The 13,970-nt window shown below is 46.9% G+C and overlaps 1 protein-coding gene across 7 annotated transcripts in view; it reads right to left on the reverse strand.

Annotated features, from left to right (window-relative positions):
* Arsg (arylsulfatase G) overlaps positions 1-13,970 on the reverse strand; it is a 132,492-nt gene that overhangs the window by 29,948 nt on the left and 88,574 nt on the right. For all 7 annotated transcript variants that reach the window (XM_052757241.1, XM_052757245.1, XM_052757243.1 and 4 more), the window contains 2 exons: positions 7,502-7,698; positions 6,127-6,207 (listed from right to left, as the gene is read on the reverse strand). In XM_052757241.1, coding sequence (XP_052613201.1) covers positions 6,127-6,207; positions 7,502-7,698 — 278 coding nt within the window. The remainder of the gene's footprint in view (positions 1-6,126; positions 6,208-7,501; positions 7,699-13,970) is intronic.

Consider the following 13,970-nt stretch of genomic DNA (forward strand, 5'->3'; position numbering starts at 1 on the left):
AAGCTCTTTGTTCATTTCGGTAAGCTTTCACACTTTGATCCATGGCCCTGGTACATTAAAAGTCTGAGTTGTATTTGGCTTCCTGTCCAGAGATGCTTGTCTACGGCCCCGACAATACATGTCGATGCATTTGTGGTTAGTTACGACTCTAATTAAAGCAGAACCTCTTACTTAAAGCAATAAATATTTAGCCTCAGCAACCAAAACATAAACAGAACCATGATTCATAAATTTGCTTTCTTGTTCTTTCCTCCCTGGCCTCAGAAGTGAAGTGGCATTCCGAGATGTATCACGGCAGGGGCAAGCCGACCAAACACCCCCCACCCCCACCCACCGCCGCCCCTGCTGCCTACGCCTGGAAATAGCAACAAGCAGGCTTTCTTGGCGGCAAAGGGCCCAAGTGCCATGTCTCACTGAGTCAGAGAGGGAAGCCGCTCGGCGAGAGGTGTGCCAACCCCTTTGTACAAGAGCATCGCCAGACAGGAGCTCATGGACAATTGGATTCCTGAACCAGGGAGGTGGCTCAGTGGTTAGGGGTGCATGTCCACAATCCTGATGGCCTGAGTCCTATGCCTGGGACCTACACGGTGGAAGGAAAGAACCAACTCCTGAAGGTTGACACTGACACGCATGTGCTGTGTCAGCTCAAAAGATTTCCACATAGAGGCTGGAGAGCTGGCTCAGTGGCTAAAGGCGTTTGCAGCCAAGTCTAAGGACCTGAGTTCAATCCCCAGGATCCATATGGTGGAAGGCAAGAATTGCCTCCTGCAAGTTTTAATATGACTTCCACCCGTGCACCATAGTACTACAGGCATGTACACACACACACACACACACACACACACACACACACACACACACACACTTGAAATATGAAACTTCTTTTTTTCCAAAAATTTCGGTTCCTGGGTCTTTCCCCAAAAAATCAAATTGATGATTCTAATGCCAGCAATGGTCTGAGAAGCAGAGTTTGAGAAGTATGAACAGGGGGACTGGAAGGAAGGACACCTTTAGAACGCAACAGATCCAGGTTCTAACTCCAGAGTCACTCCTTTAACCAGTCTTGGGCAGAATGCATAACCTCCCTCAATCTTCATCTCTCAGCCATGAAATGGAAAATGGCTGTCCTTACCTCACAGGGCTGTGGGGACAGTTACATAAGAGCATGAATATAAAGTTCAAAGCGAGGTACTTGTGCACAGCACCTGCCACAGATGTGGGCGACCGAAAGACTCACGGAAAACATCACCAGGGGCCCTGCCTGGTGCCTGGTACATGAACGTAGCAGTCCTCCGAGGGGCCGGGATAGCTGACAGTCTCCTTCTTAAATAATTTTGAGTGGCATGGACAAGGCCAGTTTGCCAGATCTCTGCCTGCAGCCGACAGCTGTGTATGTACACTCCTTTATCTGACTTGCTTCTCCTACACTGGCATTTCCATGTGAAATTCCTGGAAAAGCCCACTGAAGGACATCCTATATAACCTTCCGGAGAAGCAAGCTTCCTTCCTAAATATAAATACATACCCTTGCCAAGAATGCCCACAGACTACTAGTTTCCTAAAAGCACAGAGAAGCCAGGCTTCAGTGGGACCCAGAACTGTGGCTGGGCTGAGGTGGCTTGAAGTGTGATGACAGGAACATTCTACCAAGCCAGTGTCCAAAGGCTGGAAAAAGACAGACTTCAACTTCCACAGAGTTCTTACCACAAGCCCTATCCTAGCCAGCCCCAGCAGCTACCAACGCTATCAACTTGCACGCAGCATCTCTGACCTTTCCCCCACCTTCTCTTTATTCCCACAACTGGACAGGAGGCCCAAGATGCCGAGAGATCTGTGTCCCAGTGGGGAGGTTATGCAACAGCCTGATAGGGTCAGATTACAGAAAGGAAGGTCTCTTAGAAGTGCAGATGATGCCAAGTTCACAGAATGTTTTCTCATCACCAAGGGAGAGGAAGGAACACTTCTGCTCTTCAAATAAAACAAGGGAAGATTTTCCAGACAGAGGAGCAGTCAGATGGGGTGGGGGAGACAAGGTGTAGATTCTGACCCTGGTGTGAGCCAGGTCCAGTGGGGAAAGAGATGTGATAGACTGGCTAGAAGTCAGACTTCTTGCACAGGCAGGTGACTGGAGTCTGGGGACAGCGGAGACTCGCAGTCATTTTCTATTTCTTTGGAAAAAGGTGAGCCTGATTTGCACGCACGCAATAACCCTGTTCAGTTTCTCCTCATCCCAAGATGGCAGGAACCATGCCAAGTAGAGCATCCTCACTCTAGCACAGGGTGAAAATATGACTCCAGGAGACGCTGCCTCATCCCATCAGCTGAGCTGGATGGACCAGCCAAGAAACGAGCAGGAAGATGAGGAGGGGCACTCTGGGAACAGAGGAAAAGAGCACGTGGTGTGACATAGCAAGCTGGCTTGGGGAGGAAGGAGCAGGCCTCCCAGGACTGTTTGTCCCACTCCGTTGCGAAAACATTGTCTTCTCTCTTTTGTGGGCTCTTGAGACTGGCCTTACAGGGGGATGTGTGGGCTTCCTAAGACAGACACCTAGGTCAGGAGGAGCAGGTGGTCCAGAAGGACCCAGCCCTCTTCACTCACAGACCTAGCTCCCTTCCGGCCGCAGTAGGCTTCGACCTGGCTTCCTAGAGTCAGGCCCCTGCAGCGTTCCAGGTGGCAAGAAGAAGGGTGCTGTGGGATCATGGACGGAAAGTTGGGGGTGGGGCAGTTATTTTTACATAGTTTTCAGGCCAAGTTTACTTTGAGACTTTTGAAAGCCAAAGAGTGGCATCCAGCCCCAGCCCCATCACCAGTTCAAGTTTTGTGCCCATAGACACCACAGTTAGTCATAAAATTTATCGGAAAGCCTTGCCCCAAACGGTGTAACAAGAAGGTGGCTGGCCCCAGCTCTGAGCCGTTTCCCAAGACAAGACACTCTGAGGTCAGCCATGGGTTGTCTGTCTGTCTGGCACTTCTGTAAGCAAGTCCTTCCAGGGCTTGCTTCAGCCTAAATCTAGTTCTCCTTTTGGAGAAGGATGCCCAGGTTGTTTCTGCTATGAATAAAGAAGATGGGTCTCATGGGGGTTACCAGCAGAAGTCACATGCACCAGGCTGGGTGTCTGTTCAATGCCTCCATGTGACCCTACACTCATTGTGTAATGAAGGGGGCCTATCACCTCCCAACACAGAAGGACTAAGCTTCTATTCCTCATTACACAGTTGAGACTCAAGGCCAAGCAATGCTTCCCAGCCCGTAGGCCTCTTTATCTTCCCTCCTCCCACTGACTTAGAACGATTCTGATGGTCACGGGGGCTAACCATGTTTACCTTGACAACCACGGAGTTCAAAGAAACAACACAGGATTTTCCAGATAGCTAAGCAATGATCAGGTTTTGAAAGGTGGGGGCAACCACAGTCACATGAGCTGTGGTATGAACTCAGATCATGTGACCCTCTTCCATCATCTGACCAGCTGGCCTGGGTGGGGGAAATCTTCCATCCTCCTCAGCCTCCATGTCCTACCAGGAAGTGAATTCAAGTTCTCTACCAACTCTGGCATTCTTTGAATGCTGAAGATCCTAATTCTACTTCCCTTGTGAATAATGCTTGGCTTACTGGATATGGTAGCACATGCCCGTGATCTCAGCATTCATGGGGCTAAGCAGGAGGAGCCTGAGTTCAAGCGCGCGCGCGCGCGCACACACACACACACACACACACACACACACACACACACACACACACTACTATGATTCATTTTCCTATGAGGAAGTCACACAACTAACAATCAGGAAACCACAGGGTTTTGTTTTGTTTTGTTTTTGATGTCGTAGTTATTGTTGTTATTTGTTTTGGCTTTTTGAGACAGTCCCCTTACATAGCCCAGGCTGACTCTGAACTCACCATGGAGCCCAGCTTGGTCTCCAACTGGTGGAAATCCTTCTGCCTCAGTCTCCTGAGTACTGAAATTACAAGCATTGCACCACCACACCCACCTCGGGGAACCACAGGTCCAGAGATATAAGCGACAGATTCAGGTATCACAGACAACAATGCTCTAGGCTGGTGGTTCTCAAAGTGACCAGTGATGTCAGCTTTGTCCTGGAGTATCACAAAAAACGCAAAACCACCGTCATCAATTGATGACCCCAGTAGAAACTTCATTTTAGCAAGATCCCCATAGGATCGTGCTGTGTCTACACAACACAGCCTGAGAAGTGCTATTAAAGACCATGATTCCTTCAGGTCAGAAGCCTTGCTTGTCTTTGTATCCCTGGAAAAAAGTACTGCTCCTGGCATATAATAGATCCTCAACAAATAGGAAGAGCAGGAAACAGCAGGTGCTCAACAAATGCTCAGACAAGGAAGGAAGGAAGGGAAGGACTGGGCTTGCTTCTAATGTTGTTTTGACAGTGTCTCAAATATCCCAGCCGACCTAGAACTTACTATACAGTCAAGGGTGACCATGAACTTCTGATTCCGCTTACCTCCACTTCTGAGTGCTGAGATTACAAGCATGGGCACCACACTTGGTTTATGGGATGTTGGGGATTGAACAAAGGACCGAGCTGCACCCTAGGCAAGCACCCTACTAACTGAGTTACATCCTAGGCAAGCACTCTACAGACTGAGCTAAATCCCCACTCCACTTTCTACAGGTTTAATATGTTTTTAGTGCTATACGTCAAACTCACACATGCTGAGCAAGCACTCTACCACTGAACTATACCTCTGATCCCTCTTTCACACTTTTATGAAACAGTAACAGTTTGCCATGGGAGGGAGGGATTGGGAATCACATGTAAACTCCCTCTTAAACCCAGAGTAATCACTGCTAAGCTTCTGTAGCTTTGCTACCTCCTTCAAGATTTTTCTAAGATGTAAGCTTACTTTTATGTAATAAAGCTATACTTTGAACAATGCATAGTTATATAAAGTACATGCATAGACGTTGCATATTATTTTATAACTTGTTTCATTCACTGAAAAATACTGAATGTAAATATTTCCAAGTCAATAAATGTCCACCAGTTTACTAATTCTTTGATGTCCCCCTAAATGGTTAAGTCATTCAAACACTCCCCTCGCTGAGTATTTGAACTGGATCCCGCTGGCTCTTTAACTTGCTGCAATGTGCATCATGCATCCGCACTGTGCCCTTGGCTGATTAACTCCCTAAAACAAATGCTTCCAGGAGGAGTCTGTGCTTCAAAGGCGCATGGAACTTTTCAAACCTTTGCCCTGCACACCTGCCCCCAGTGTGGCTGCTCCCTCAGAATATAAGGTCCTTCCTTGTTGGGAACTTTTCCAGACCAGAAGGGAGGTGAGCTTCTGACTCAAGTACATTTGCACAGAGCCAGAAATGGCCCTAGGAGGCCGCCGGGTATGTGGGGAGAGCACCTACTTTGACTGTAGTGGCAAACCTAGTGTCTTCTCATGAACTGTGTGACCTTGGGCAAGTGACTCAATTCCTTTCGGGTTCTGCCTTCATCTCTAAGTGAAGCCATGGCTAGCTACCTTTCACTATTACAAGGCTTAGAGACGACATATATAATAGCCTTACAGAGGGCCGGGTGTGGTGTCACACACCTTTAACCCCAGCACTCCAGAAGCAGAGGCAGAAGGATCTCTGTAAATTTAAGGCCAGCCTGGTCTACATAGTGAGTTCTCGGCCAGCCAGGGCTGCATAGGGAGACCCTGCCAAACAAAACAACAGCAACGACCAATCCCAACCTCGCAGACTTATGCACTAAATATTTCTTGAATGGATGACGAGAACTAATGGTTGAATGGAGGGGGGGGGTGGAGGAGAGAAGAAAAGGGGCAAAGGAAGGAAAGACAGGCAGCCAAATGAGTTAAGGCAAAGCATCCTGACTGGACACTTTATGGACTGGTTTGTCAGGATGAAGGGAAGAAAAGAAAAGACAGAAAGAGATGTCGAACACACGATTTCTCTCCACCCCAATCTGTTTCTTCTCTGAGAGTTGGTGGCTGGTGAGCCACTACATCCCTGCTTCATAACAGGCCAGGACACAAGATAGCTGTCCCCAAGACAAAACCCCACACCTAGGCAGCACTCGGCTTCCCGAGCGGGATCTGATCCCCACTGGATGAACTTCTCTAATACCTTGACGGGTTTGCCACAGTCCAGAGAAGGGACCCGTGCTGCCTGCCAGCTCACACTTCTGAGCCCATGGGCCGTTGTCTCCTAGAAACCGGAAAAAGAAACGGGAGATGGTCAGTGGGTCTCTTTTTCTGACCCGCCTCTCTGGTCAGAACCCTGCGCACATCGGGGATCGGACAGAAAGACTAGCATGATCCCTATATTTGAAGTGTTCCTTGTAGGAGTGGATGTCAGTGCACGGCTACCCGATGCAGCATGGACCTCCTCCTTCCTATGCTTCCCAAGTGCTGGGCGTGCATATCACACTCAGCTAAAACTCTGTCTCAGTGATCCCATCTCTACTAGGCTCTAAGGGGGAGGGGGGCTTGCCCTGACCCAGTGAGCCCCACCCTTAACTTCCGCGCTCACATCCCATTCAGGTGGTGTTAGCAGTCCATGACTACCGTCATTTGTGTCAGCCCAGTCACCATTCACTAAGCATCCCTGATGCACCTAGAACTCCACGGACACTGACTTTCCACCTTACAATATACTGTGGGGTAGATCCTACTCTCCATTAGCATATATTGAGAACCAGGTTTCAACCTGACCCAAAGCAGCTGCCACTCTTCAACATAGAGACCTGAGATATAAAATATCGGTGTAACAACCCCCATATACACCACCTTTGGATTTTTCTGAGACAGTCTTGTTGTATATACCCCAGACTATCCTCCTCAAATTCACTCTACAGCCCACCCTAGTCTTAAACTGGAGATCTTCTTGCCTTAGACTCTGAAGTGCTAGAATTCTTTTGTTGTCGTTGTTTTAAAGATTTATTTCTTTAATGCACACCGGTGTTTTGCCTGTACATAGTCTGTGTGAAGGTGTGGGATCCCCTGCAACTGGAGTCATAGACAGTTGTGAGCGACCATGTGGGTGCTGGGAATTGAACCTGGGTCCTCTGGTAGAGCAGCCAGTGCTCTTAACCACTGAGCCATCTCTCCAGCCCGAAGTGCTAGAACTCTATGGAGTGCTGTGCATTACCATGCCTGGCTATATGTGAGCCCTTTAAAGGGATCGTTAATTCAGTTCTGGAGCCACCTGACTAAAGATTTGGCCAGTAGCAACCACAATCACTGGGACCAGGGAGGAGATGGTAAAGGACTACACATGTTCCCAATGTCAAAGTCACTCTTTAACAAGTAAGAGTATATAGTCAGCAGGCCCTAGTCAACACCTCCGGGGCCAGGAAAGTGCATGCTCTGTCAGTAGGAATCTTTCTCCATGACTCAGTCATGGAGAACTCAACAGACAACACGCTCAGCCCCTTCCCTGTTAAAGATGTCACATGACCAGACTCTGTTTTCCACAGAACCTGTGCGGTTATCTACTTTACCTGTAAACCAGAAGAGCGTGTTTTCTTTTGCCACGTGGTCCACCTTGTCCTTGATCCGCCCTACCAGACTGTCCATCTCGCGGAGACTTGCATGGTACAGCCGTTGGCTCCGTGGGTTTTCCAACGGTGGCGTTGCAGTCAAAGGCACATGCATGTGCGCCAGGCCCACATAGAGCAGAAAGGGTCTTCCACTGGTGCTGGAAGAAACGGGAAAACTTGGAGCCTCTGCAGGAGGCTGCTCTAGTCTCGGGTCTCAGCAGTCCCTCCTGACCTCAGAGAAAACCCACCACCACCCCACCGTAGGACCTGTCCTTGCAGGCTCAAGGATAATGCATCTGTCTGCCATCTTCTAAGGAAATGTGGAAGTCATCTGGCTGGCCGGTTAGAAAAGTACCGCACTGTAATGATGGCTCGTATTCTGTGATAGTAAGAGCTATTACACAGGGATGTTGTCTAAGACCATCCTCAGGGTAAAACCCCATTTCCTCTTTCAGGGAATGAATCAGAAACTGAGAGGGATCTAAGGACTTCCTTCCGGTTATGCAACTAGTATAGACAGTCTCGATTTCAACTCGTCTGTCCAGAGCAAACCTGTGCTCTTTGCTGCACATCAGAGTTCAAGCATCCTGACCACTGTGTTAATTCTAGTGGTTCTCAACCTTCCCAATGCTGCGACCCTTAAGTACAGTCCCTCATGTTGTGGTGACCCCCCAACCATAAAATTATTGCATTGCTACTTCATAACTGTAATTTTACTACTGTTATGAATCATAATGTAACTATCTGATATGCAGGGTATCTGAGATGCGACCCCTGTGAAAGAGTTGTTTGACTTCTAAAGGGGTTGCAACCTATAGGTTGAGAACTACTGTTCTAGAAGATACAGCCACAAGGATACGTGTGACCACGGGGGACATTTAGATCAAGGCTCTATTCTATACTAAACCTGGAAAATGTGTGATGAAAGGCTTGAGGGAACTGGGGTGGCCTCCTAGCAAAGACTCCACAGGGGCAGGCCTAACTACTTGGAAAATGGAGATAAAAAGATCACAAGTTCAAGGCCTGATTGAGCTACATGGTGAGTTTAAGACCAGCCTAGGAAACTTAATGAACCCTTGTCTCAAAAAATAAAGGAGAAAATGGCCTGGGGATATATGTAAGGGTAGTATGTTTGCCTAATATACAACAAGGTCTGAAGTTCAACCTCCAATTCTACTACCCCATCTCATCTGACCCTGACGCCCTCTTCTGGCCTCTTCAGGTACTGCCCATGCATGGTGCACATACATACATGCAGGCAAACACTGATACATACAATAAAAATATTTTTTTTAAAAGCTGCTTGTTGCTGACTTGAGTTTTTTTTTTAAATCATTCAATGAATTTCAGCTTACCATCAGGACAGACTTCCCAATCATTTCTAAAATGGTGTTAAACATACTTTTGCCACTGTGTACTACATATCTATGTGAAGCAGTATTTTCAACATGATTATAAAACTGTAACATCAATGAGCTCTGAAGAGGCTCTACACCTTAGAGGATTCAAATCTTCATGTAAAAATAAACAAGTACATTTCATCTTGAATGAATGGTAAAATTACATGTATGTCACAGAATTATCTGAAAATAATCTTTTTTGTGATTTATTATCAGTAAATGTTTGGTTTATGTGCCTATTTTATACACCTGAGGTATTGTAAAAATTTCCTGGGGTGGGGCTAGAGAGATGGCTCAGTGCATAGGAATAGTTAGCTCTCCTGCAGAGGACCCAGGCTCAGTCCCTAGCACGTACACTGGCATCTTACAACTGCCCGCAACTCTCTCTCAGTCCATGGCACTGATAACTCTTGTAACAGACTTCCTGCTCCCCAGTAATCCATTGCAGAGTCCTCTTGACTCAACACCTCCCCTAATCTAAAACTTAACAGTGGTGCAAACCTGTCATCCAGCACTCAGTGGGTGAAGGCAGGAAGACCAGAACTGCAACATCATACTTGATTACGTAAGGGGTTCAAGGCTAGCATATGATATATGACCCTGTCTCATAAAATTAAACAAAGAAACAAAATAAATAAATAAAGGTGAAGAGGATCGCATGGTGACCATCCAAGGCAGGGGCATCACTATGACTGCTAACAGGCTGTTTGTTCATTTACTCAGAGATCCATCATTCATCCCAGCATTCAAACAGGAAAAAGAAGAGGGATGGAGATGGGTGGACAAATGGGTCTTCAAACTGAGTCTAGAACCCTGTCTGCTGGCGCTGGTGGCATCTGGGAAGGGAAGGAAAATGGGGAGGGAACAGACCACTGTGGTAGGAGTGAATAGGGAGTGGCAGAGGGTGGAGAAGGTAAGAAAGGGGGCAAGTTTTTCAGAAATTCCTTCCCTGGGGAGATATAAACAACGTCTGATCCCTCCTTATGAGGTCACAACAACAAACTAAAATATGATTTCACTGAAGATCACCCTGGGGAATCCACAAGTGTATTGGGCTTACAGAACATGAGTGGAGTTGCCTAGAGCAGTGAGGGTGAACCCCAAAGTAGCTTAACTAGAAAGTTTTCACCTAACGTGAAGATGGCTTCCCCACATCATTGTAGATGGTGCCCATCTCAGTTTACCTCCCCCAGCCTACATTCCAGCACCTTCCAAGACGTCGAGGTCATGTGTAAATGGGGCAATTCCCACACACAAACATCTGGGAAAAGCTGCTGGAATCTCAGGTGGCCTCCTCACCCCTCCTTCTAGGAGAGAATGTCAACAGTGAACCCATTCCTGGTGGCCTCTTGCATGTAGACACAGCTGATCTGAGGACGATAGTGGCTACTTTGCTTAGAGCACCACATTCTGCAAAGGCAAATCAAGCAAAAGACAGGACTTGGCAAAGCTTAGGCTCCAGCTCTCGAAGGTTCGGTTTTCATCTATGTGTCATTAGGACACTGTTCTGAATGATACACATGTCCTAACTGAGACTGCTTGAACAGAAAGACCACAGGCCGGGTGAATGCAAGCAATTCTTTACTCCCACAGTCATAGCCCATGCGAAGTCCAGTGTCTCCATTCTTGGACTCTTTCTCCCTTTCAGCCCTAAAAGAGAGAGAAACTTATCATTTCCTGATAAGGGCACTGATCCAATCACAGGGACTCCATCCTTCCAACCTGGTCTAGACATAAACACTTTCCAAAGGTTCCCCACCTCCTAATAATATCCCACCAGGTGAAGGTGTATCTAGCCTCCACCCCGTTTAGGCCACATGTACACAGGGTATCTATGAATACTGCCAAACATAAACTTACTTAAAACATAAGATTTTTATGTGCAGATGTGATTTTCTTTAGTTAACTTGATTGTGCAGTTTGCAAATATAAACTTTGTAAATGACAAGTTGTGTCAAAAAGTTGGACATGTCTCGTGTGACTGAGGGTCTTGAATTGCAGGGGACATAGACATACAGTCCATAACATCTGCGTATTGACTACATACCAGATTTCCCAGAAGACTCTGATTTCAAACACACCAAGTCAACATCTATTCTTCTGCCCAACTCACCCACCTTTACTCGCCAAACTCTCTATTCTCTATTCCCAGGCAGGTGTTGTCTTAGCCAGAGTTACCATTGCTGTGATGAAACACCATGACCAAAAACAACTTGGGGAGAGCCGGGTGGTGGTGGTGGCACACACCTTTAATCCCAGCACTTGGCAGGCAGAGGCAGGCGGATCTCTGTGAGTTGGAGGACATCCTGGGCTACAGAAAGAGTTCCAGGACAGGCTCCAAAGCTACACGGAGAAACCCTGTCTCGAAAAACAAAACAAACAAACCAACAACAACAACAACTTGGGGAGGAAAGGGTTTATTTGTCTTACACTTCCATATCACTGTTCATCACTGGAAGAAGTCAGGACAGGGACTCAAACAGGGCAGGAACCTGGAGGCAGGAGCTGAGGCAGAGGCCATGGAGGGGTGCTGTTTACTGGCTTGCTTCTCACGGCTTGTTCAGCCTGTTTTCTTAAAGAACCCAGGACCATGAGCCAAGGGGATGGCACTACCCACAATGGGCTGGGCCCTCCTCCATTGATCACTAATTAAGAAAATATCCTCAAGACTTGTCTACAGCCTGATCTTATGGAGGAATTTTCATAATTGAGGTTCATACTCTCAGATGACTTTAGCTTGTGTCAAGCTGACATAAAACTAGCCAGCACAGATGTGAGCAGGTCCAGGGGACTTTTCTGTTACAGTGAGGAAGTCATGGATGGATTGGCAGGTCAAATCTTAAACCTGCACGCCCTGTGATTACCTTCTGAAAAGTTAAGAAGCCAACGGACTCATTACCTTTAGCTTTAAGGAACTAGCCAACTCTTCATTTTCTTTGTTTGATATGGAGAGAGCATCAGTTGATTTGTCTCTTAATGAGTCCCTCAAATGATGGGTGTCAGGCTCCACCACCCCTGCAGAGCAAGCATTACACAGTCCCCAGCCCCAACCAGCTGCCATCCCTCCTGTCAGAAGGCTGAGACTGTAAAGCAGCAGGAATCTGCCCTCGCCAACCACAAAGCATCTGCCCGTCATAGGGCAAAGGGAACTAGAGCCGTTTCAGAGCTGCAGGAAGCCCGGAGATGCTCAACCTTCCAGATCATAAAAGCTCCATCTATACCAGAAATCTGAGAAAAACCATTGGCAGTGTTTCTCAGTAAAGTCTGGGGAATTATTCAGATGGAACCTCTAATGTCCTGGGAGGCTACTCTGAGATCTGGGCCTGAAGTAATGGCCTGTATTATGAAGAGCACACACAGACAACTTAGTCTATTCACTGCTACTTCTGCCCTCCCTGATGGTGTCTATAGAAAGTCCAACATGGCTGAGCATGGGCTGTAGGATGCTGCACAGTCAGGAGATGGTCTGCTCAGCCATCCACACATGAAGCCATTTGAATTCTACATGAGCAGGCAGCCACACGGCACGTTTTTGTCTTCTTGCTCACTTCAGTGACTGCTGTAAACCTAAGAGAAGTTTAGGACCTTGGGAGAAAGAGGAAATCAATCACACTTCCAGTCATTCTCTGAGATAACAGGACATGGATGGGCAACAGCCACCCTCACACACAGTGGTATGGACAATGGCCACCCTCACACACAGTGGTATGGATTTTGTTGTCATCTTTACTTTTTGCTTCTTTGAACATTAATTTAATTTATTTAGAAGTGTCATGGTGTGTAGAGGTCAGAGGTCAACTTTTGCGAGTTGGTTCTCTCCTTCTACCCATACGGTCCCAGGAATTCAGCTCATACTGTCAGGCTTAGCAGCAAGTACCCTTATCCACTGAGCTACCCTAACCCTCTTTTGGCTGTTTTTAATTAGTAGTTTCTACATTTAAAGACTGTTTCCTGTCTCTTCCAGAAACTGGAAAGATCTGATACCCCAGGCTCACATTCCAGGCTCACCCATCATCAATGGCTGGAGTTAAGTAGCTACTTTTACAATAGATGGGGTATGTCTGCCCCATGTTCAGCCTGTTTTCCACTTTTTGAAAGATTTTTTAAAATTCTGTATTATGTGTATGGGTAATTTGCTAGCATGTGTATCTCTGCACCACACAGGTGCAGTGCCCCTGGAGCCCAGAAGAATAAGACCTCCTGGAACTGGAGTTACAGGTGGTCCTGAGCCACCATGTGGGTGCTGGATATTGAACCTGGATCCTCTGGGAGGGTGGCCAATACGCTCAACCACTGAGCTAGCTCTTCAGACCTGCTTTGTGGGAACTGTAAATGTGCATATTTGGAACCCCGTGTGCGAGACTGGATAACAACCCCCAAACATACCTGAAGTCTAGTCTCTGGAATTGGAGAATTTTACCTTCCATGGCAAAGGGGACTTTACAGGTATAATTACGTTAAAGATCTTGAAATGAGATGTCTTGAGATTTCCTGGTTGACTTTTTTTTTTTTTTTTTTTTTTTTTGCTAGCCTCCTGAGTTCCAGAGTCACATCTGGTTCCTGGCTGACTATTAATAACTAGTGTCCTTAAAAGAAGGCTGGGCAGCGTGACACATCCCAGCATTTGGAAGATCAGAAATTTAAGGGCATCCTCAGTTACATAGCAAGTTAGAGGCCAGCTTGGGCTACATGAGTCCCTGTCTAAAAGAGGAAGGGTAAGAGCATTTGAAATAACAAGGGATCAAAAGAAGTAGAAGTTAGAATGATGGGGCCATATAAACCAATGAAAGCCAGCAGCCATTAGAAGCTAAAAGAAAGCCAGGCAATGATGGCTCATGCCTTTAATCCCAGCATTCAGGAGGTAGAGGCAGGTGGATCTCTGAGTTCAAGGCCAGTCTGATCTACAGAATGAGTTCCAGGACAGTGAGGTCTACACAGAGAAATCCTGTCACATCAAACAAACAAAAAGAAAGAGACAATTATTTTTGGAGACTCCAGAAAGAATAAGCCCTGTTCACACTTTGATGTTA

This window comes from Peromyscus californicus, unplaced genomic scaffold, assembly GCF_007827085.1.
Source record: "Peromyscus californicus insignis strain IS unplaced genomic scaffold, ASM782708v3 Scaffold_3__1_contigs__length_106647218, whole genome shotgun sequence".
Taxonomy (NCBI): domain Eukaryota; kingdom Metazoa; phylum Chordata; class Mammalia; order Rodentia; family Cricetidae; genus Peromyscus; species Peromyscus californicus.